Genomic DNA, 25,875 nt, shown 5'->3' with positions numbered 1-25,875 from the left:
TTCGTGGGGGTTATTTCATGCCGCCGTTTATATTAGCGGCAAAAATTCAAAATTTCAACTTTCGCTTTTTGAAAAAAAATAACGGTTCAATTCCTAAAAGTTAACAGCTCATTTTATACGGTACCGAGTATAAAAAATTCAACGCTATGTTATGTAATCTTCACCTAGTATGATTTTTCTTACAACGGAATCCAATTCTCCCCATCTGCTATACATATATAAATTCTTTGTGGTCATAGTCATTTACACAGTGCAACACGAAAAATAAATAACCACAAACGGACACCACTACGTGATAAAAGACCGTGTCTCCCAGTTTTGACCAAAGGCATGCACTTTTTATTATGGGCTCCCAAAGATTTGTGGCCTGGTGTAATTTTTGCAAAAAGGTGATCATTTTCTCAGGCACATATCTTGCAAACAGTTCGGAATTTTGATTTACTCTCTGAGGAAAAGTTGTATAAAATTGTGAACATATAAAATGAAAAAATCAATAAAATCAAGATCAAAATCGCAAAAAAACTTTAAAAAAGTCAAAATAAACGTATACATTTATTTATATGGTATATATATTGTATGACATTTTGTCCAATATTTTTGTAGGATAATTATAAAATTTTTAATAAACTCAGTGACTTTTGATTTATGAATCCAGAAGAGAGTTGTAGAAAGTTATGAGACTTTTACTCCAGTAGTTTTCTATTCATCAATAAGATTTCGAATTGCATTTTCTGTTAAATTTGGTTTACACGTCAATGATGGAAGTAACCGTGTTTGTCATTTAAAGAAATCCTTGTCTGCTCAGGAAATTGGATCTCATGGGTTATAAAACTGTCGCCTACGCGGATGACGTCGCAGTGGCAGTCTCTGGGATCCACTTGGGCACGATATCACAACGCCTGGAACATGCACTCAGTGTACTAAGTCGGTGGAGCACAGACAGTGGATTGAGTGTTAACCCAAGCAAAACCGAACTTGTACTGTTCACAAGGAAGTACAAGATCCTCATTTCTCGCTTCCCCGATTAAATGGTGTTGAACTAACACTATCGGACAATACTTAGGAGTTATTCTGGATAGCAAACTATCCTGGAAACCCAATACTCTTTCAAGGACGTCAAAAGCCTTGACGGCTATCTACGTCTGCAAAAAGGTAATAGGCACGCAGTGTGGTATTAGACCCCAGTTCGTCAACTGGCTATGTGATACGGTCATTAAGCCGACACTATTCCATGAAGTTTCTGTCTGGTGGAAGGCACTAGACAAAGGCTCAATTCGCATGCTATTCGAGAAGATTTTAAGTAGAATGGCAATCCTGATAACAGGAGCTCTAAGGACGACCGCAACAAAGTCGCTCTTTACCATATTAAAGTAAAGATCCCCGTGGATCTAATAGCAAGGAAAATGGCATTGACCTCTGCATTCAGGCTAAACGCGATTGGGGCGTGGAAACATGCTCCATACGGTCACGCCAGTATAATAGGCAGTATTCGGACTCTTCCGGATAATATAGATTACTGCATTTCTAGGGCCTTCATGTCGAGGAATTTCGGTTTCTCAATTCCGTACAGCGGGTCTATACAGATTGTTCTATGAAGGGAAATCGAGTTGGCGCAGGTGTCTACATTCAGGAATTCGACATTAGATTATCTTTTAGATTTCCAAATGAATGCAACATTATTCAGGCTCAAATATCAAAAAGGCGGCTAACTGGCTCAGTTATAATAAGACATCAGGCAGGGATATTCGTATATACATTAGGGTGGCCCTTAATAAACGAAAGTTGGATTTTGGCCATTCTCACCCTCCAGTTTGGTGAACATTAGTAAAAAATCCTCCTGAAAAAATTTTAGCTAAATCGGTTGGGGATAGGCACGTCTTATCCCCAACCGATTTAGCTAAAAAAAAGTCCTCTGAAGTTTTGAGATGCATTTACAAGGGGGAAAATGCATTTTTTTAGGTTTTGTAAAAATTTTGCCATTAAAAAATTAATTTTGTAATTTAATTTAAAAGAATCGAAATGTGTACCTAATTGTGCTTCTAATGAGACATAAAAAACAGAAATTGGTGAAAAAATTTTAAAATTATTAAAAATTCGCCAGGCCATTAACGTGTCTCAGGCCACTAGAACAAGAAATGTAGGAACAAAATTAACATATTTTGATAAATATTAAAATAAAAGCTCATTTTTACTTAAAATATGTCCATATTTACTTGTATGTGAGTTTTTGTCTTCGTAGGATACCGTTAACCTATTCTTAGGTATGAACAAAAAAATAAAATTTTTTTAACGGCAGTTTCAAAACTCCATTTTCAAATTTTTAAAAATTTTGTTAAACAAATTTCAGAATTTTTTGATCATCTCATTGGGATTTATTAAGAATATAATAGGGAATACAAATGTGAAAAGATTATGAAAATATATCTTATAGTTTTTCCGTACCTGCGATTTAAATTTTGAAATTTTCGAGAAAAAACAATTATTTGGCAATTTTTAGGCCAATGAGCTATATTTCCTTACTCTTATGAATTTTAAGCAAAACTTATTCAGAATATTATAGTCCAGATAATTCTAAATATACTCTGAAACTTTTACTAAAATCGGAAAACGCAAAATACAATCACCTATCCATAGATGCTTAAAAAATTTTTGAATGAAGGTGGTGATTTGACTTTGTTCATAAATGGAATGTGAACATAAAGTGTATTTAATAATGTTACCCCAATTAATTAATAATAAAAACAAAACAAAAGAATTCTTGTGCAAAAAACATTAATTAGATAAGAGCTAATTTAGATTAACGCTGAGGAATTGAAAAATTCCCACAAGTTAGACATAAAAGCAATCACTGTAACAACAACAATACAAGTTCCAACTATAAAAATCGTCCAATTTTTGCCAGATTTATTCAACGAAAAACGCCACATCCTCAACATGAGAGGTATTGAGGGTAAAGTCGTTATTTTAGGATCTAGGGGTGTTGGTAAAACATGCCTTGTAACCAAATACATTAAGAACACTCTACACAAAGATGTTGGTCCAACAATAGCTGCTTCGTTTTTCACTTGTAAGGTCATCTTGGATGATGTTAAAGTAAAATTACAAATTTGGGATACTGCTGGCCAGGAACGTTTCAAAGCCGTTGCGCCCATGTATTATCGCAACGCCAATGCTGCCATATTAGTTTTCGATTTATCACAATATCGAACATTTAGCGAAATTAAATCGTGGATACAGGAGCTACATCGCAATGTACAGGAACCCTTAATACTAACACTAGTTGGTAATAAATTAGATTTACATGCAATTCGTGCCGTGTCACGAGAAGAGGCTTGCCTATTTGCTAACTCTATGGGAGCAACATATTTCGAGACATCTGCCGAGACGGATCAAGGCCTGGAACAGGTGTTTGTCAGTACTGCCTTAGGTTTGGTGCGTTTGGCGAAAGAAGGCAAATGTCGTTCTCTAAGACAATTTGATTCGTGTGACTCGATCTCGACCTATACCAATAATAATACAGCGTTCAATCATACCGCTCAAGCGATTTGTAGTCGTCATTTGCATGAAAATGGTTCCGTAATACATTTGCCCTCAGTGCCGTTGGGTATACCGGTAGAGGGGGATGATGTTAAAGCCACAGCAGAGGGACGTTTAGAGACACCATCCTGGAGTATAGAGCATATAGCATTGGGTGAAGTGGAACCCGTCAATTGGTGTTGTTAAATTCTAATTGAAATTCTAAATAAAACCCACAAATAAGAATTATATGCATATTCAAATGCAGTCAGTAAAACAAAAGTAGTTGAAAGAAAACAATTGTGATTTTTTTTTATTAAGAAAACAAACAACCCAACCAACAAAAACAAAGCAATTTATGAATGCAAACCACAAGAATCTTTAATCAAATACACAGATATTATTTATAATTTATAAATAGCTACATACTTATTTATGTATGTATTTAATTCATTATTTTTCTTTATGATATAACAATGTATGTATGAATATGTAGCAATAGATTTAAGTATATAAAATAAAAAAAAACAGAATTTTAAAATTCTTTTTTACAATAATCTAAATTTATATTGTAAAATGCTTTTGACCAAAAATGCCCATCGAATTTCTTTTCGTTTTTTTTTTATTTCAAAAAACACTTTTTTATATAAATCAAATTACTTTTATTTTTATTATTATGTATTAATTTTAATTCTTTTCTACTAACCACAACTGGTACTGATGTGTTTTTAATTAATTATTATGGTATTTTTTTCTTTTTTTTAAAGCAATTAATATTCATTCATATTTAAATTTATAAGTTTTCCTTCATTTTTCTACACTCATTCGTTTTGAGTTTATGATTTAATCTTTTTATTTATAACTTAAAAATAACATGTGTACAAATAGTAAAACATATTCATTTGTTATAATGAACGACATGTTTATTCATGCTCATTATTCTCATTTAAAACCATTTACATACGTAAATATTTTATTATTATTATTATTTTTTTACTAAATTTGTACATACATATGTATGTATGAGGAAATATTTATATTCAACTTTAGGATTTATTTGATTTTAAGCTTCCTTTTAACGAGAGCAAACAAACAAACAAAAATCAAATAATTTATATTCATATTTAATAATACATACTATTACATTTAATGTTTACTTTATAATAAATAAAAAAAGCAGAATTTATTATACAAAACCCAAATATCGCCAGAAACGTATTTCCATCGTTGTTACCTAAACAGACAAACTCTAGAGTAGAGCCAATTGAAAACAACATCATTTATTCTCGATCTTTTGAAATACGAAAAAACTACAACTTTACCGTTTATATATCAGCAATTGTTCACAACAATTCAACGTTCTCCCACTTACAATGGTTGATGTTTCCTATATACCGATGGATCAAAATCAGACCTTCATACCTCATTTGCGGTCATTGATGGGAACCTATCCACAATTTACAATGGATTATTAGAAAATCATTGCAGCATTTTTACAGCCGAAGCCTTCGCAGTAAAATTAGCAGTAGAATATTCTTTAAAACTCAAGGGTAAATTTATTATTTGTACAGATAGTAAATCAACAATATCTGCAATATACAATATAAAAAACACCGAATAGATAGTACTTGGTATTCTTAACTACCTAATAAAAGCTCCCAATAAAATTAGAATAATGTGGGTTCCAGGACATTCAGGTATAAAAGGAAACGAAGCAGCAGACACAGCCGCAGGAGATGCGTCACGTTCCCCATTATTACTTTTCCACACACAAGAAAATAAGGACATAAAATCGCAAATATTAAAACATCTTTCCTCTAGAAAACTTAATGATTGGAATGCTTATAATCACCGATATAAAACCATAAACCCCAAAGGAGAAAAAATTATTTATCCAACATCCACCTCTCGAAGGGAAACAAAATTATTTTCCAGACTAAGACTCGGCCATACCTTAACTACTCATCAATACTTGTTGTCAAAAGAAGATAAACCTACATGCAGATTATGTAATACAACACAGTCTGTAGAACACATACTCGATTCCTGTCATCTGTTTACTCAGGAAAGAATCTCAACATTTGGATCAACAACACCTTGCCTACTGCTGTATTCGCCATCTCATGAAAACATTAGCAAATTATTTTCCTTTTTTAAGAAATGTAAACTTGTACATAATATTTAACAGTACATAATTCATATATATATTAAGGTGGACCCCCAATGTATGAAAAAAATTAAAACTCATCTGTTTCAAAAACGAAGGGCAGTTAGGATAAAAAAAATCTGAAAAAAATTTCAGCTCGATCGGTTAAAAATTGGCGTGCCGCACGGGGGTCAAAGTTCGTGAGAACGAAATTGGTGGTAAATGGATAGAAAAAGGTGCATAACTACTCAGGAGTCACCCGTAGGTAGGTAAAATGTATGAGCAACCCCCATTATTTTCGTACCCCCAATGTTTTTCTAGAACAAACATACCCCCTATCTCCAACCGTTCAGGGGGTCCCCATACAAAACAACTGAATTTTCACAAAAATTTTGCAATATAGAAAAAAAATATATACAATTACTATTACAATAAAATAAATTAGTTTATTGATGTTATTTATGAATAATTATGTTATGCTATATTAAATTTCTTTTTTCAAAACTCGGATATTTTTTGCGATAATCACCGACAACTTGAATCAAATATTGCTTTTCCTTTTCGTTCCTGCACAATATTTTATTGTAGTCCTCCATCATTTTCACGCCTCTTTCAGCGGTGTCGTTTACTACGTGAATTTTTTCAACACTTTTTAGTGCTTGCTGATAATCTTCGCGCTGTGGCCACGTTTCCGGCGGATATCGTATAAATTCATGCGGCAAGTTGAAGCGTAGAAAAAAGTTTATAGTTTTCACAGTTACGAAAGCGCTCAAGTCATTCGACAAAAATTGCTCAGTTACTTCTGCAAAATTAACCGCAATTTTTTTCATGCTTCGGATAGGTCCTTCATCATCTTCATCCCAATCATCATCTTCTTCTCCAGTTTCTTCATCAGTTTCTTCATCTTTTTCAAGTTGAACTTCCTTGTCTTTTTCTTCAAGGATTTCTTTTCCATCATATATGCACATAATTGCCAACATTTTTCGTTTTATGTCACACGAAACATCTGAATCAAAGTAGGCGAGAGCTATAGCCTACTCCGCCAGATACCACAAATGTCTGATAAACTTTGTTACCATTACTTTTGACAAATTCTTATCCAAGTCTGCATATGAGTGAAGTGCTTTCAAAAAGTTGAAGTCCTGATTGGGCGCTTTGACAGCTTCAGTACAGCGATACCAGACTTTCACGTACAGACGAACAATAAACACACAGACATCTCGAATTCCATCCAATTGTGACTTTGCCAGTTTAAATTGGTCTCTGAACATAAATATTTTCAGTGAATAAATTGCTTTAGACATCCATCGTGCGTGGTGAATAGGTATGAGTGCTTTAAACTTATATTCGCCAAAATCGCCTCCAAGGAATAAAACAACCAGTTCCAATAGTTCCTTATAGTCGTTACGACGTTGTCTTTTCTGTAGTTGGACCATGCAAAAAGTAATGATGTCATCTGGAGCAGTAATTAATTTCGAAGCAACGATCTCATCGCTCACTCCAGTTTCGAATGCATTCTGATTGATTTTTTCCCAATTCTGCTGGAAACGGCGAAACAGAGAAACATCTGGAGCAAAAGTTTTTCCAATTTTTTCTTCGAACACTGCTCTTAGCACCAATTCATATATGTGATGTATACATGGAAGATGCATCAAATCTCTCTCTAATAACTGTTCAAGTAAAACTGCAGCTCCTGCAAATTCACCGGTGTTTGATGATGTCGTGTCAAAAGACATGGCTTGAACTCGTTTCGAAAGGTTCCATTCTACCAGTAGTTGATAAACGGCCGCTGCAATATTTTTGCCTTTTTCACAATCTAGTTTTGGAACGCCTAATATTTGTTCGATTTCGCCAATGCTGTTGCCTTCGCTTGTATGTTTGTCAGTTTGTATGTTTTATTTATAAAAGTCATAGAACAACTAAAAGGTCAATACTTTTATGTACATAAAATAAGGTGTATATTTTAAAAAATGTTAAGCAAATGTTTCTCAATGAATTTAGGTAAGTTTTTAAAATTCATTGAATATAATTTTACCTATATATAATCTTCGTAAAAAACCAATAAAAATATAACTGAAATTTAGATTTATATATCAGGTCGAAATAAAAAACACGAAAGTACATCAATGGGTTTTTCAATGTTGTTTGGAAAATTTGACAATATTTAGTAATATTACCTGTTATATTATTACTTAAAAATGAATACGTGGAATATAAGCCATAAAACAAAAATAATTTTCATGGAATTAAAAATGTAATGTTTTTAAAAAATTTAAATATTACCTGTCTTAGGTACAACCGCTCATTATTAAAGGGGCATTTTATGATTACATTGCTAAATAAAATAAAACTCAATGAACAAGCCAATTGGTCTATTCACTTTTTTGCGTTCTTTGACAATACAAATGGGTGTTTAATTAATGTTAGTAAAATGTGAAGAGTAATTCACGAAATGAAGTTTAGAACATATTTATACTTTGCGTAATTCCATTCATTTTTAATTTGGAAAATTTTCGTGAAAATTCAGTTTTTTTGTATGGGGACCCCCTGAACGGTTGGAGATAGGGGGTATGTTTGTTCCAGAAAAATATTGGGGATACGAAAATAATGGGGGTTGCTCATACATTTTACCTACCTAGGGGTGACTCCTGAGTAGTTATGCACCTTTTTCTATCCATTTACCACCAATTTCGTTCTCACGAACATTGACCCCCGTGCGGCACGCCAATTTTTAACCGATCGAGCTGAAATTTTTTTCAGATTTTTTTTTATCCTAACCTCACACAAAACTGCCCTTCGTTTTTGAAACAGATGAGTTTTAAATTTTTTCATTTTTGGGGGTCCACCTTAATATATATATGGGGCATTTCACGTCAAGTGAACCAACTTTTGAAATCGATGTCTTCCGATCGCGATGCAATTTGCACCAATGTTAGTTCTATTGGATAGTAATTCGGACACCATTTTTCAACAAGATCGGTCAAGAACTCAAAATTTGACATTTTGGCCAAACAGGTGTTTTTTTTTATCCATATAACTTATTACCTATTGTTCTTAGCAAAATGTGTCCCAAATAGTTTAGATAGCTATTTATGCAATCTTTCGAAAAAAAAATTAAAAAAATTTAATAAAATATTTTTGATTTTTTTTTAAATCAAAAATATTTTTGACTTTTTTTTTCAAAATGGGCCCTTTTTATTTTTTTTTTTATTTTTTTTAAGAAAGCTTAGGTCTTTTCCTAAGAGACCTATATGGTCGCTTAGTGGGATGCGAGTGGGATATCTATCAAAAAAAATATTTTGTAACTCAAGATTTAAAATTTTTGTTTTTTTTTGCAAAATCAAAAACTTTGTTGACTTTTTTTAAAAAAATGGACCCATTTTTTAATTTTTTTTTTAAGAAAGCTTAGGTCTTTTCCTAAGAGACCTATATGGTCGCTTAGTGGGATGCGAGTGGGATATCTATCAAAAAAAATATTTTGTAACTCAAGATTTAAATTTTTTGTTTTTTTTTGCAAAATCAAAAACTTTGTTGACTTTTTTTAAAAAAATGGACCCATTTTTTAATTTTTTTTTGCTCAGAAGAAAGCTTATGTGTTTTCCTTTAACACCCTTTTTGTCGCTTAGTGGGATGCGAGTGGGATATCTATAAAAAAAATGTTTTGTAACTCAAGACATACAATTTTTTACTTTTTTTTTGAAAAATCAAAAACCTTTTTGACTTTTTTTTCCAAAATGGACTCTTTTTTTATTAATTTTTTTTTTCTCAAAAGAAAGCTTAGGTCTTTTCCTTTAAAACCTTTTTGGTCGCTTAGTGGGATGCGAGTGGGATATCTATCAAAATAAATGTTTTGTAACTCAAGACAAAGGTTTTTAAATTTGCACTATTTTAATTTTTTTCATATTTGTGTGTAAACCTTAAAAATTAAACTTACGCAGAGAAACTAGACACATTAGCCTTTCCGATGGTATGTAACATACCCAACTAAAATTTCATAGCCTCGATACTGTAATACCCATAATATGTTAACCTCAGGAATAAAAATCACTTTTTTTCTATGGAAATGTTGAATAATTTAATTTTGTTATTTATTTGTAATAATAATTAATTTAATATATAATAATAATAATAATAAAAAGATGAATAATTTAGTAAAATTTAATCTTAATCACAATAGATCAATTTATATAATAACTATTTTTACACTTAATTTATGAAGTTTTTAAATTTTCAAATATCCATACTTTTATCCTCCTTATTTGTCACCTTTATTAGCTGCTTTTTTTTTTGTCAATCCTTTCTTGGCGTTATTAGATTCAGCTACTGATTTCGCTGCTGGCTTCTTTTTTGGCTTTGGAAAGAAATCGCATTGAGTAGATGCAGAAAACTTTTTTAATTTGAGTCTTCCATTCCAAAATCTTTTTCATGAGCTGTAAGATTTGCGAAGCTACTTTTGTTTTTAAAATGTTGACGAGCTCCGTCCGAAACGTAGTATACCTTTTCTACTGTAAATTTTGATTTTAGATAATTTAGTATTATCTTCTGGTACTCATAAACTGCAACGGTGTCATGTTTTAAATCGTCGGATATGATTGCCATACTTTTGTGTTCCAGGTTTTCTTCTTTCATGTAGTAAATAACTACTGTGAATATAGTTGCTTGGTCGTTATTGAAGTGGAATGCTTGTATGGAATCCTGAAGAACATATTTATAGTTCTCTGCGAAATCAAATGAAATAATGAATTCACCAGACTTCAAATGTGTTTTCAAGTCCTTGAAGAATGACCACTGCTCTTTGACTAAAAAGTCATGGGTTCTCAAATTTAGCAATCCTCTACACAGTTCTTCCACATTTAAAATTATGGTTTTCAGTGTGCATCTTTCAGTCTGAAGCCAAGATTCAAATTTAAACTCCTAAATACATTCTCGATCAAAAGAGTTGATTAAATTTTCTTTGATGGATGTGCTTTCCGGGCAATTCGAACATTCACCTAAGTGGCAAGAAGTTGTAGCATTAGGGCACATAGTCAATTTAAGGCAATCGCGGTAATGGTGTAAATCTTCTGATTAATCATCTTTTAAGTAATTTAAGTTGATTTCCTTCAACATCAATTTAACATTTTCATGGTAAATACAAACACATACTGTGTGAGTTCCGCTGCTTCCTGCCAAAACGCAATGTTTTGGCCTCAGTTGTGTAAATTTTGTGAATCCAATTTTGACATCCTCGTATTCAGATTGAAATGTTGCGAATAATTCATTCAGGTTACAGAGAACAATTCTCTTCTGCATTTGAACTTTCTTGCCATCGATTCGTACAGACATCCAGTCTTTCATCCCTGGCATCAGGCGACTCATAAAAAAACTGAGTTATTAGAGATTTAGTATCGCACTCCAAAGTGTTTCCCTTCTTTTTGTTTGGGAGTGTGAGAATCCCATGCTCAGCAACCAATTGTTTAGCAATTCTTGGTTTTCGTTGAGACATTCCAAACTCAGTCATTGTTTTTGCAGAACTCCATGTTCTTGGAGCAAGCGTGAGAAGTTGAATTCTTTCAGCTTCACTCTGTGACGTTTTGTATTTCTCTTTTATTTGTTCAAGAACTTCTACTGCATCCTTATGGTATTGGTTTCGACACTCATTCGTTGAATTTGAAAAGTTAGAATAACCATCATCATCAACAGTTCTGTCTTCATTCTCGGAATTACTTTTGTCTTCATCTGGAATAACTTCAACGCAAGGCTCATTTCCTGCATGATCCACAAATTTTCAATCGTTTTGACAGCGTAGGGAATTTTTTTAATAAGCCGTCAGAAATATTTCACATATCTGATGATCTGTGCTTCATTTTGTTAAAGGGATTAAAACAAAAAGACGAATAAATTTCATTTTCAACCTTAGCCTTTTTAGAAGTCGTAGACATTTTGAATTTTGTAAGTATTTATGTAAATAACACACGTCTTAACTTTAACGCTGTTTCTAAAAAACTGATTTCCGTATGTCTTCAGAATGACAATAAATAGTTTTTTAAGATCATATAGGTAGTACGTTTTAATGAATGAGTCTAAAATCTTTTATTAGGGTCAAGAAGAGCTTACATACTAAAGTATCTAGTTTAACCAAATGTTACAAATAATAATAAAAATAAACCACCATATAAATAACCTACCTGTCAACTTCTACCTCTCCACCCACTTCTTAAAGTCAAATGTCATAAAATAATAAATAAACTGGTACTTCGGAGAAGGGCCATAAATATTTCCAATTGATTCCAAAAATTTGTTTCTGGGACACCTGATATTTTAACAATGAAAATCACGTGCGCTGAAAACTACCTCTAGGATTGACTAAAAAAGCCGCAAGATACAAAACTCAGACAAATTTTGGGGGTGGAAAATTAATAGCGGTCGGCCTCATATTGCACCCCTCCAGTGGCTATTATCGGTCAGTTGTTGTGGTTTTTATTTTTAAGGTTTTAGAAACACTTACACACAAATATGAAAAAAATCAATTTAAAAACATTTGTCTTGAGTTACAAAACATTTATTTTGATAGATATCCCACTCGCATCCCACTAAGCGACCAAAAAGGTTTTAAAGGAAAATACCTAAGCTTTCTTTTGAGAAAAAAAAATAATAAAAAAAGAGTCCATTTTGGAAAAAAAAGTTAAAAGGGTTTTTGATTTTTCAAAAAAAAGTAAAAAATTGTATGTCTTGAGTTACAAAACATTTTTTTTATAGATATCCCACTCGCATCCCACTAAGCGACAAAAATTGGCGTGCCGCACGGGGGTCAAAGTTCGTGAGAACGAAATTGGTGGTAAATGGATAGAAAAAGGTGCATAACTACTCAGGAGTCACCCGTAGGTAGGTAAAATGTATGAGCAACCCCCATTATTTTCGTACCCCCAATGTTTTTCTAGAACAAACATACCCCCTATCTCCAACCGTTCAGGGGGTCCCCATACAAAACAACTGAATTTTCACAAAAATTTTGCAATATAGAAAAAAAATATATACAATTACTATTACAATAAAATAAATTAGTTTATTGATGTTATTTATGAATAATTATGTTATGCTATATTAAATTTCTTTTTTCAAAACTCGGATATTTTTTGCGATAATCACCGACAACTTGAATCAAATATTGCTTTTCCTTTTCGTTCCTGCACAATATTTTATTGTAGTCCTCCATCATTTTCACGCCTCTTTCAGCGGTGTCGTTTACTACGTGAATTTTTTCAACACTTTTTAGTGCTTGCTGATAATCTTCGCGCTGTGGCCACGTTTCCGGCGGATATCGTATAAATTCATGCGGCAAGTTGAAGCGTAGAAAAAAGTTTATAGTTTTCACAGTTACGAAAGCGCTCAAGTCATTCGACAAAAATTGCTCAGTTACTTCTGCAAAATTAACCGCAATTTTTTTCATGCTTCGGATAGGTCCTTCATCATCTTCATCCCAATCATCATCTTCTTCTCCAGTTTCTTCATCAGTTTCTTCATCTTTTTCAAGTTGAACTTCCTTGTCTTTTTCTTCAAGGATTTCTTTTCCATCATATATGCACATAATTGCCAACATTTTTCGTTTTATGTCACACGAAACATCTGAATCAAAGTAGGCGAGAGCTATAGCCTACTCCGCCAGATACCACAAATGTCTGATAAACTTTGTTACCATTACTTTTGACAAATTCTTATCCAAGTCTGCATATGAGTGAAGTGCTTTCAAAAAGTTGAAGTCCTGATTGGGCGCTTTGACAGCTTCAGTACAGCGATACCAGACTTTCACGTACAGACGAACAATAAACACACAGACATCTCGAATTCCATCCAATTGTGACTTTGCCAGTTTAAATTGGTCTCTGAACATAAATATTTTCAGTGAATAAATTGCTTTAGACATCCATCGTGCGTGGTGAATAGGTATGAGTGCTTTAAACTTATATTCGCCAAAATCGCCTCCAAGGAATAAAACAACCAGTTCCAATAGTTCCTTATAGTCGTTACGACGTTGTCTTTTCTGTAGTTGGACCATGCAAAAAGTAATGATGTCATCTGGAGCAGTAATTAATTTCGAAGCAACGATCTCATCGCTCACTCCAGTTTCGAATGCATTCTGATTGATTTTTTCCCAATTCTGCTGGAAACGGCGAAACAGAGAAACATCTGGAGCAAAAGTTTTTCCAATTTTTTCTTCGAACACTGCTCTTAGCACCAATTCATATATGTGATGTATACATGGAAGATGCATCAAATCTCTCTCTAATAACTGTTCAAGTAAAACTGCAGCTCCTGCAAATTCACCGGTGTTTGATGATGTCGTGTCAAAAGACATGGCTTGAACTCGTTTCGAAAGGTTCCATTCTACCAGTAGTTGATAAACGGCCGCTGCAATATTTTTGCCTTTTTCACAATCTAGTTTTGGAACGCCTAATATTTGTTCGATTTCGCCAATGCTGTTGCCTTCGCTTGTATGTTTGTCAGTTTGTATGTTTTATTTATAAAAGTCATAGAACAACTAAAAGGTCAATACTTTTATGTACATAAAATAAGGTGTATATTTTAAAAAATGTTAAGCAAATGTTTCTCAATGAATTTAGGTAAGTTTTTAAAATTCATTGAATATAATTTTACCTATATATAATCTTCGTAAAAAACCAATAAAAATATAACTGAAATTTAGATTTATATATCAGGTCGAAATAAAAAACACGAAAGTACATCAATGGGTTTTTCAATGTTGTTTGGAAAATTTGACAATATTTAGTAATATTACCTGTTATATTATTACTTAAAAATGAATACGTGGAATATAAGCCATAAAACAAAAATAATTTTCATGGAATTAAAAATGTAATGTTTTTAAAAAATTTAAATATTACCTGTCTTAGGTACAACCGCTCATTATTAAAGGGGCATTTTATGATTACATTGCTAAATAAAATAAAACTCAATGAACAAGCCAATTGGTCTATTCACTTTTTTGCGTTCTTTGACAATACAAATGGGTGTTTAATTAATGTTAGTAAAATGTGAAGAGTAATTCACGAAATGAAGTTTAGAACATATTTATACTTTGCGTAATTCCATTCATTTTTAATTTGGAAAATTTTCGTGAAAATTCAGTTTTTTTGTATGGGGACCCCCTGAACGGTTGGAGATAGGGGGTATGTTTGTTCCAGAAAAATATTGGGGATACGAAAATAATGGGGGTTGCTCATACATTTTACCTACCTAGGGGTGACTCCTGAGTAGTTATGCACCTTTTTCTATCCATTTACCACCAATTTCGTTCTCACGAACATTGACCCCCGTGCGGCACGCCAATTTTTAACCGATCGAGCTGAAATTTTTTTCAGATTTTTTTTTATCCTAACCTCACACAAAACTGCCCTTCGTTTTTGAAACAGATGAGTTTTAAATTTTTTCATTTTTGGGGGTCCACCTTAATATATATATGGGGCATTTCACGTCAAGTGAACCAACTTTTGAAATCGATGTCTTCCGATCGCGATGCAATTTGCACCAATGTTAGTTCTATTGGATAGTAATTCGGACACCATTTTTCAACAAGATCGGTCAAGAACTCAAAATTTGACATTTTGGCCAAACAGGTGTTTTTTTTTATCCATATAACTTATTACCTATTGTTCTTAGCAAAATGTGTCCCAAATAGTTTAGATAGCTATTTATGCAATCTTTCGAAAAAAAAATTAAAAAAATTTAATAAAATATTTTTGATTTTTTTTTAAATCAAAAATATTTTTGACTTTTTTTTTCAAAATGGGCCCTTTTTATTTTTTTTTTTATTTTTTTTAAGAAAGCTTAGGTCTTTTCCTAAGAGACCTATATGGTCGCTTAGTGGGATGCGAGTGGGATATCTATCAAAAAAAATATTTTGTAACTCAAGATTTAAAATTTTTGTTTTTTTTTGCAAAATCAAAAACTTTGTTGACTTTTTTTAAAAAAATGGACCCATTTTTTAATTTTTTTTTTAAGAAAGCTTAGGTCTTTTCCTAAGAGACCTATATGGTCGCTTAGTGGGATGCGAGTGGGATATCTATCAAAAAAAATATTTTGTAACTCAAGATTTAAAATTTTTGTTTTTTTTTGCAAAATCAAAAACTTTGTTGACTTTTTTTAAAAAAATGGACCCATTTTTTAATTTTTTTTTGCTCAGAAGAAAGCTTATGTGTTTTCCTTTAACACCCTTTTTGTCGCTTAGTGGGATGCGAGTGGGATATCTATAAAAAAAATGTTTTGTAACTCAAGACATACAATTTTTTACTTTTTTTTTGAAAAATCAAAAACCTTTTTGACTTTTTTTTCCAAAATGGACTCTTTTTTTATTAATTTTTTTTTTCTCAAAAGAAAGCTTAGGTCTTTTCCTTTAAAACCTTTTTGGTCGCTTAGTGGGATGCGAGTGGGATATCTATCAAAATAAATGTTTTGTAACTCAAGACAAAGGTTTTTAAATTTGCACTATTTTAATTTTTTTCATATTTGTGTGTAAACCTTAAAAATTAAACTTACGCAGAGAAACTAGACACATTAGCCTTTCCGATGGTATGTAACATACCCAACTAAAATTTCATAGCCTCGATACTGTAATACCCATAATATGTTAACCTCAGGAATAAAAATCACTTTTTTTCTATGGAAATGTTGAATAATTTAATTTTGTTATTTATTTGTAATAATAATTAATTTAATATATAATAATAATAATAATAAAAAGATGAATAATTTAGTAAAATTTAATCTTAATCACAATAGATCAATTTATATAATAACTATTTTTACACTTAATTTATGAAGTTTTTAAATTTTCAAATATCCATACTTTTATCCTCCTTATTTGTCACCTTTATTAGCTGCTTTTTTTTTTGTCAATCCTTTCTTGGCGTTATTAGATTCAGCTACTGATTTCGCTGCTGGCTTCTTTTTTGGCTTTGGAAAGAAATCGCATTGAGTAGATGCAGAAAACTTTTTTAATTTGAGTCTTCCATTCCAAAATCTTTTTCATGAGCTGTAAGATTTGCGAAGCTACTTTTGTTTTTAAAATGTTGACGAGCTCCGTCCGAAACGTAGTATACCTTTTCTACTGTAAATTTTGATTTTAGATAATTTAGTATTATCTTCTGGTACTCATAAACTGCAACGGTGTCATGTTTTAAATCGTCGGATATGATTGCCATACTTTTGTGTTCCAGGTTTTCTTCTTTCATGTAGTAAATAACTACTGTGAATATAGTTGCTTGGTCGTTATTGAAGTGGAATGCTTGTATGGAATCCTGAAGAACATATTTATAGTTCTCTGCGAAATCAAATGAAATAATGAATTCACCAGACTTCAAATGTGTTTTCAAGTCCTTGAAGAATGACCACTGCTCTTTGACTAAAAAGTCATGGGTTCTCAAATTTAGCAATCCTCTACACAGTTCTTCCACATTTAAAATTATGGTTTTCAGTGTGCATCTTTCAGTCTGAAGCCAAGATTCAAATTTAAACTCCTAAATACATTCTCGATCAAAAGAGTTGATTAAATTTTCTTTGATGGATGTGCTTTCCGGGCAATTCGAACATTCACCTAAGTGGCAAGAAGTTGTAGCATTAGGGCACATAGTCAATTTAAGGCAATCGCGGTAATGGTGTAAATCTTCTGATTAATCATCTTTTAAGTAATTTAAGTTGATTTCCTTCAACATCAATTTAACATTTTCATGGTAAATACAAACACATACTGTGTGAGTTCCGCTGCTTCCTGCCAAAACGCAATGTTTTGGCCTCAGTTGTGTAAATTTTGTGAATCCAATTTTGACATCCTCGTATTCAGATTGAAATGTTGCGAATAATTCATTCAGGTTACAGAGAACAATTCTCTTCTGCATTTGAACTTTCTTGCCATCGATTCGTACAGACATCCAGTCTTTCATCCCTGGCATCAGGCGACTCATATCATCTCGCTGATAAAACTGAGTTATTAGAGATTTAGTATCGCACTCCAAAGTGTTTCCCTTCTTTTTGTTTGGGAGTGTGAGAATCCCATGCTCAGCAACCAATTGTTTAGCAATTCTTGGTTTTCGTTGAGACATTCCAAACTCAGTCATTGTTTTTGCAGAACTCCATGTTCTTGGAGCAAGCGTGAGAAGTTGAATTCTTTCAGCTTCACTCTGTGACGTTTTGTATTTCTCTTTTATTTGTTCAAGAACTTCTACTGCATCCTTATGGTATTGGTTTCGACACTCATTCGTTGAATTTGAAAAGTTAGAATAACCATCATCATCAACAGTTCTGTCTTCATTCTCGGAATTACTTTTGTCTTCATCTGGAATAACTTCAACGCAAGGCTCATTTCCTGCATGATCCACAAATTTTCAATCGTTTTGACAGCGTAGGGAATTTTTTTAATAAGCCGTCAGAAATATTTCACATATCTGATGATCTGTGCTTCATTTTGTTAAAGGGATTAAAACAAAAAGACGAATAAATTTCATTTTCAACCTTAGCCTTTTTAGAAGTCGTAGACATTTTGAATTTTGTAAGTATTTATGTAAATAACACACGTCTTAACTTTAACGCTGTTTCTAAAAAACTGATTTCCGTATGTCTTCAGAATGACAATAAATAGTTTTTTAAGATCATATAGGTAGTACGTTTTAATGAATGAGTCTAAAATCTTTTATTAGGGTCAAGAAGAGCTTACATACTAAAGTATCTAGTTTAACCAAATGTTACAAATAATAATAAAAATAAACCACCATATAAATAACCTACCTGTCAACTTCTACCTCTCCACCCACTTCTTAAAGTCAAATGTCATAAAATAATAAATAAACTGGTACTTCGGAGAAGGGCCATAAATATTTCCAATTGATTCCAAAAATTTGTTTCTGGGACACCTGATATTTTAACAATGAAAATCACGTGCGCTGAAAACTACCTCTAGGATTGACTAAAAAAGCCGCAAGATACAAAACTCAGACAAATTTTGGGGGTGGAAAATTAATAGCGGTCGGCCTCATATTGCACCCCTCCAGTGGCTATTATCGGTCAGTTGTTGTGGTTTTTATTTTTAAGGTTTTAGAAACACTTACACACAAATATGAAAAAAATCAATTTAAAAACATTTGTCTTGAGTTACAAAACATTTATTTTGATAGATATCCCACTCGCATCCCACTAAGCGACCAAAAAGGTTTTAAAGGAAAATACCTAAGCTTTCTTTTGAGAAAAAAAAATAATAAAAAAAGAGTCCATTTTGGAAAAAAAAGTTAAAAGGGTTTTTGATTTTTCAAAAAAAAGTAAAAAATTGTATGTCTTGAGTTACAAAACATTTTTTTTATAGATATCCCACTCGCATCCCACTAAGCGACAAAAAGGGTGTTAAAGGAAAACACATAAGCTTTCTTCTGAGCAAAAAATTAAAAAATGGGTCCATTTTTTTAAAAAAAGTCAACAAAGTTTTTGATTTTGCAAAAAAATTCAAAAATTTTAAATTTGAGTTACAAAATATTTTTTTGATAGATATCCCACTCGCATCCCACTAAGCGACCATATAGGTCGCTTAGGAAAAGACCTAAGCTTTCTTAAAACAAATAAAAAAAAAATAAAAAGGGCCCATTTTGAAAAAAAAAGTCAAAAATATTTTTGATTTAAAAAAAAAATCAAAAATATTTTATTAAATTATTTTAATTTTTTTTTCGAAAGATTGCATAAATAGCTATCTAAACTATTTGGGACACATTTTGCTAAGAACAATAGGTAATAAGTTATATGGATAAAAAAACACCTGTTTGGCCAAAATGTCAAATTTTGACCTCCTATAACTCAGAGAGTTCTTGACCGATCTTGTCCATAATTAGTCATAGCTCACATATAAGACACGCTTCCGAAAATCACTTTAAAGTGCATAAATCTGTAAAAAAAATTATGGTATACATACAAAATTCATGATAAATAACTTTTATATAGACATAAATCACACGACCTAATTTCATGGTGATCAGTCCATAATTGGATTTGTAATCCAGTTATTGAGCAAAAAAGGTGAAAAATTGGTTAAAAAATGGTCATTTTGGCGATTTTTAAGGCACTGGATGCATCTTTTTAGGGTAGGTATGTTCCGTACTTTTTTCTACTATTCAATATCTACAACTTTGCTTCAGCCACAAAAGAGATATTCCGTACTGTATGCGAGATATAACCGTGCTAAAATATAGAAAAAGTGATAAAAATCCACCTTGACAAAACTAATGATGCAGAAGTTCTTATTTTTGGGGCTACTTTCACGTGCAATTGTCAGAATTGAGTCCCAAAATCATGTGTTGTACTGTGTTATATAAACATTAATAAATAAATAAATAAAAAAAATTTTAATAGTTTCAATATGTGCAATTTATTCTGAAAAAGTTTTTAGGTAAACTCATCGTCCTGTACTATTTAGAATAATTATAATTTTTTAAAATATTAATCTAAAGAGGTTTGTATTGTAAATCAGCAGTATAGGTTTCAAATCAGACCGAATGTTTGATATAATGTGCACACAATGAATATAAAAAATGCACAAAAACATTAGATTTATTAATTTAAGTCCCAAATTTTAAAAACCGGTTAACCGAGTGATAAAAACCGGATAAACCGGTTAACCGAAAATCAACATTTTAAATTAACCGGTTCGGAAAAAACCGAGATTTCAAAAAAAAAAATTTTCTCTAAAAATTAGTTGTTATCTTCAAAAATTTATTATTACTAAAAACAATCAATGAAAAAAAGAAAATTAACGAATATTTTATCCTAATTGAAAGCAACACTAACAACGAAAAAGGGGAAATAAATGAGAAGCATTGCCAGCTTAGACAAAAATCAGTACATTGGTTATTATGCCTTCAACAAACGTTTTTGCATACAATACTTTTATAAATGGATTTTAAAGCAAAAGTGTTCGTTAACAAAATTGTGTTTTAAATCTACAATAAGGTTTTTTTGCATAAGACTGAAAATATGTACGGTAGCTTTATCGTTAGACATTGAAAAAGCATTCAATTCCGCTTGGCATAAGGGAATATTGTAAGCTTTTCATTAAAATGCCATATTATTTCATAGATCTCGGTCAGTAAAAATGATAAGGCTAGGGCAACCGCCTTGAAATGGTTTCAGGAAATTCAGAAGTACGAGCGACCTGTATGTAACCTAAAGAAGTCGTCACTTAAAAATAAAATACACAAAATTAAAGGTAATTTATTAAGCTTTAAAAAAATAAAACTGAAGGTTTATGTGTCTTTATTGCGAATAAATTTTCTGGATTTTCTTCATATGTCTCCAATTAATAGCTGCACAACTTTTCTTCCCACTTCTACCGTTATTCCAGCATATTTTTTCCACTTTGTTCTCAAAAAAATCTGGTTATTTACTGTACCTGCACTCTTTTTCAATTTACGTTTCACAATTGCACAATATATCTCGATTGGATGAAGATTTGGGCAATTTGTTTAATTGATGTTTTTTGGTATAACATCAATATTATTCTCATTATACCACTTCATAGTTGTATTTGAGTAATGACAACTTGGCTGAAACTTTGTATCAGATGTGTCTTATAAATGACAGCAATCGCTTTTCCAAACTCTCTTTTTATATATAATTCTGAAAATTCTGTAAAAACATGTCTGAAAAGCTTGACTCTTCAAACCGCAGCTGCGGATTGCCTGCCAAATTAATATTTTTGTTCAATTTTACGTATTCATATTTAAAGGCCACACAACCTCGAGCTGCCGAGACGTAAAAATTTTGACCTGATATCTGCCTAAAATCAGATTTTGGCTATCTTTTAACCCGACAAAGTCGGATTTTCTAGATATTTGTGCACAATTTTATCTCTAGCTTCATTTTCCATTATGTAAACTAAACATAATGACTTGCAATTCATTGTAGAATAATAGTAGATTTGTGGTTAAAGACGTATGTAAATCTTTTTTCATTTTGATAACAGGGGGCGTTCTAATGATTACTACAGTGCGTACGGATTTTAAGTGGCCACTTCTTTAAAGAAAGCTTTATATGGTTTAAAGTAGGGGTGCCGAAAAGATCCTTATGAAGGAGCAAACACCATTTAACCCTTTGTCGGCCGACGGTACTTATAAGTAGCATAACAATAATAAGCTTACAATATGAAAACAAAACATATTTTGACCCTTTTTGCCCAAAAGTACTTTGAAGTACACTATCATCTTTGGAATAATATATTTTTTTATTTAAAGCCTTGGTGAACAAGGGGTTAAATAAATACTAATTTTTATTCAGTATTGTTTGTTGTTAAAATGATGATCGCTGCCCAGCAGTTCTAGGAGACAGTACCGAACTAGTGATTTTACCCATCGTTTAGCGTGGGAGCTAGTTACACGGGCATGTCTTAAGAAGGGGTCAATTGTCTCTTTTTGATTGTAATAAGACTGTCTAATAGCTGGTCCAAAGTAGGCAACGCATTTTCTTCACATACTGGTTACATATCATCAGTTACCTTACTAGCTTTGTAACTGGTTACTTGATCAGCTACTTGACTAGTTATTTTAACACGTGTATGCCCTAAGCAGGGAGTCAATTGACCCTTTTGATTACAATGTGTCTATCTGATAGCTGATCGAAAGTATTCAACGCTTCTGGTGGGTAAAATAAAGTGCAGTACAAAAAAAGTTTGAAGTGACTTCACCATAGGTTACTAAGAGACACTAAAGTGACTATTGACTTCATGCTATATTACATGGGATATCAATATACTTAAGCAAAAATAAAAATAAACTGTATGAGAATTATTGTATAAAACAAGTTTGTACGAATTACTCACAAAAAGTTTAAAGTGACTACACTCCATATTACTTAGAAACACTTAAGTGTCAATTGTCTTCTCGATAGATTACTTGGGATGTATAAAGTAACCAATTGTCTTCTCTCTGCACTACAAAATGCACACACGTGTCAAATGACCAAAATATATAAATTGGAGTCAGCCAAATGATACGACATGTGTGACAATTACTGCTTAACTGCTGGGTGTCATCAATGTTTACCACTAAAACATACGAAAGTATTGTTGCTTTGCACTTGCGTGTTTTTTTATTTTTTATTTGGAGCTTGGCAACCATAGGTCATTATTGGTCTTATGCACATTTTATATAACAATGTCTTGTTTTTCGAGTTAAGCTTTGATCTACGGTTGAGGACTGGGAACAGCGCACGACCGCATCTTATCGCTTTGTCACAGGCGTATTTGACATGCTGTTTGAAATACCTAGATATTTCACTTCATTCTTTATAGGAATTATATTTCATCCAGAATACAGGTTTTGAGAGTGAATACGTTTTGGGGATTTATTATAAGGAAATATGATAGCTTGTGTTTTAGCGTTACTTACTTTAATTTTCCATTTATCAATATATTTTTGGCTTGAAAAAAAGGTGTGTTGCATTCTTTTGACAATTGCATTTGAAACTTTACCGCAGCATATAAAAGCACTGTCGTCAGCATAAAATGCCGCTTCATGATTCCCGCGGACTTTTATATCTGAGGTGTACAGTGAATACCGCGTAGGTGACAACACCGACCCTTGAGGTAGTCCCGCAGGTATTCGCCTTTCACTAGATAAATTGCTGTCGACACTTGCAACAAATGAGCGATTGTATAAAAAACTTTTAATAGTTCTTCATAAATATGTTGAAAAATCAAATGAGTGAAGTTTGAACAGTAATCCATCATGCCAAATAACGCCTGTGCTCTTCCGATTACTTTTGATGTTTTTAATAAAGTTAACAGCCCTCTTTAGCTGATGTACGGTGGATTGCTCTTTACGAAACCCAAACTGTTGCTCAATAATGAGATTTTTTTGATTAGATAAATCTACGATTCTACTGTGAATAATCTTTTCAAAAACCTTGGCCAATAAACTTAAGACACTAATTGGTCTGTAACTGGAAGGCAATTTGGGATCCTTTCCTGTTTTATGGATTGGAATTACTTTAGCTTTTTTTAAAAATAGACGGGGAGTAACCATTAAAAAAGCAAGAATTAAATAATTTACTAAGTGTTTCAAAAAATGAATCTAGCATATTTTTAAGAATGATACTGTTTATTCCATCCAAACCAGAGGCTTTACCATTCTTTAATGAGAACGCAAATGATTTGACTTCAGCCATGTCTGTAAGTTCAATGTTAGAACTATCATGATGTACTTCGTCTGAGATAATTAGATACTCTAGCTGATGTGTTGTTGAGTGTAATGGTATGTGAATTACCAAACGCATCCGCAGTAGTATTTGTTTTTTCTTCAGCAGTTTTTAAAATTTCATCTTTTACATACATGAATATCAGAAAAACCTAAATTCTTACTTTTCAACGCCTTTGATAGTTTCCAAATTTTTTCCAATTTTTTTTTTCACTCATTATCTAAGTGAAAATCAATTAGCCTGTTCAACTGTTTTAAAATACTTTTTAATTGAATTCTGAGGTTAGGATCCCCATACCTCTGAAATTTGCGATTGTATTTATTTCTTTGTGCAATTAGCATTTTAGATGTGTACAAAATTTCTCTCTGCCAAGAATTTTTTGACCAACTGGTATTTTGCTAAATATACCATATATATATGACATAATATATACGAGGCTACCCGATCGTTTTGACCAATGTTTTGGCATAAAATTTCTTTATTAACCCAGCTTCTAATAGCAGGCCAGTTATACAATGGGACTTGAATTGTTCCGCTTTGTAACTGATCATAAATAAAACACGAAATTGGAACATGGTTCAACTGCAAAATATTCCTATGTGACTCTAAGGCCGATAAAGAAATACTGGAGTTAGACAACAGAATATCTACAGTAGACGGCAGAACCTGGGTTAAGTTTTTTCCAAAACGGGTAAAAGAATTTGGGTAATAAATATAATAACCATTCGAAAGACTGTGCGCATACAGTTCATTACTATCGGAATTGCTTGTCACACAGTTCCAATGTGTGTGATGAGCGTTCAGATCTCCAAATAAAAAGAAATCACTCGAAAAATTAGTGAGCATGTCTAGGTCTGATTTAAAATTCAAACTGTAAACTGGGTTGTAGGAAGTTATAAAAACTACAGGCCGTCTATTTATCATTACTTATATCGAGATATTCTCTATGCACTGTGTTAAATTTTTAATTTTTACCGCTATTAATACTCCTCCACCATGAGATTCACGGTCTTCACGGTATAATTTGTAGCCTCTGAATTGAAAACGTCTCGTTGAGTAAAAGAATATCAATATTTTTATCCCGTAGAACTTCTTCGAGCTGTGAAGCTGCTGACTCATTTGTTATGCCTTGAGCATTCCAGTGCATAACATGAACATTATGTATAACAGATGATTTATATTGCATGTCTAAAGGTACGGTCACATATGGCAAATATTTGCTCAAAAAAGCGTAACCACTTTTTTTAGCACAAATTTGTTTGACGTGTTTAGTCTTACAATTGTTTTGTAAGATCAAACAGCATCAAATAAAACTAAATTTTTTGTTTTGAATCAACCTAAGTAAAATAAGTTTTTCAAATAAATAAATAAATACGACATATTGGTACGGTTATTGTCCAATATGGGTTTAGAGGTTATTCGTCGTCGAATATCTAAGTATTCCAGGCGAATTGGACAGTGGGGGTCATCTGATTTGTGATTGATCTGTTTAAGACCTTTCTTGGCAATACTTTAAATTGTATAAGAAAAAGCAACCGCGTACATATTTTTTTTTTTAAATTTAAACTTTTTAAAAGAAAAAAGTGATATTAAAGTATACAGTCAAGGAAAAAAGTCTTTAGAGAGTTTGTGAAGAAAATTAAAAAAATGTTTATGTCATCATATAAGGCATTAATAAATAAGTTTATTTATAAAATAAAAAAGTAACTCATTTACATAACAAGTACAATAATAACAAAAACTTTAAGAATTCATAAGAAAAAAGTCTACATACAGCTACAAAAAAATAAATATTTCAAAATTTAATATAAAAATAAAAAAAAAATAAACTCTTAATATTTGGTTGGTCCACCTTGGGCATCAATAACTGCTTGAAGACGACGGGACATTAATTTCACCAAATTCTCTGTAATACAGGGTGTTCTTTTCGCCCATGCTCGAATAATAGCGGTTTTTAATTTTTCACGGCTACTAATTGCATATTTTCGCACAAA

At 32.1% G+C, this 25,875-nt stretch overlaps 2 protein-coding genes across 2 annotated transcripts in view; both read left to right on the top strand.

Moving 5' to 3' along the window:
* The window catches only part of Ptp69D (Protein tyrosine phosphatase 69D), a 378,030-nt gene that overhangs the window by 132,187 nt on the left and 219,968 nt on the right, over positions 1 to 25,875 (top strand). The gene's annotated exons all lie outside the window — the stretch shown is intronic.
* Positions 2,710 to 4,702, top strand: LOC135953677 (uncharacterized). Its single transcript, XM_065503647.1, has one exon. The coding sequence runs from the start codon at positions 2,935 to 2,937 to the stop codon at positions 3,721 to 3,723; it is 789 nt and encodes a 262-aa protein (XP_065359719.1). The 5' UTR covers positions 2,710 to 2,934; the 3' UTR covers positions 3,724 to 4,702.

This window comes from Calliphora vicina, chromosome 3 (assembly GCF_958450345.1).
Source record: "Calliphora vicina chromosome 3, idCalVici1.1, whole genome shotgun sequence".
Taxonomy (NCBI): Eukaryota; Metazoa; Arthropoda; class Insecta; order Diptera; family Calliphoridae; genus Calliphora; species Calliphora vicina.
This window is presented reverse-complemented; position numbering and strand designations above follow the sequence as displayed.

Excerpts from the sequence above, each read along its gene's own strand:
- LOC135953677 (XM_065503647.1), top strand. The coding sequence starts at position 2,935 with ATGAGAGGTATTGAGGGTAAAGTCGTTATTTTAGGATCTAGGGGTGTT.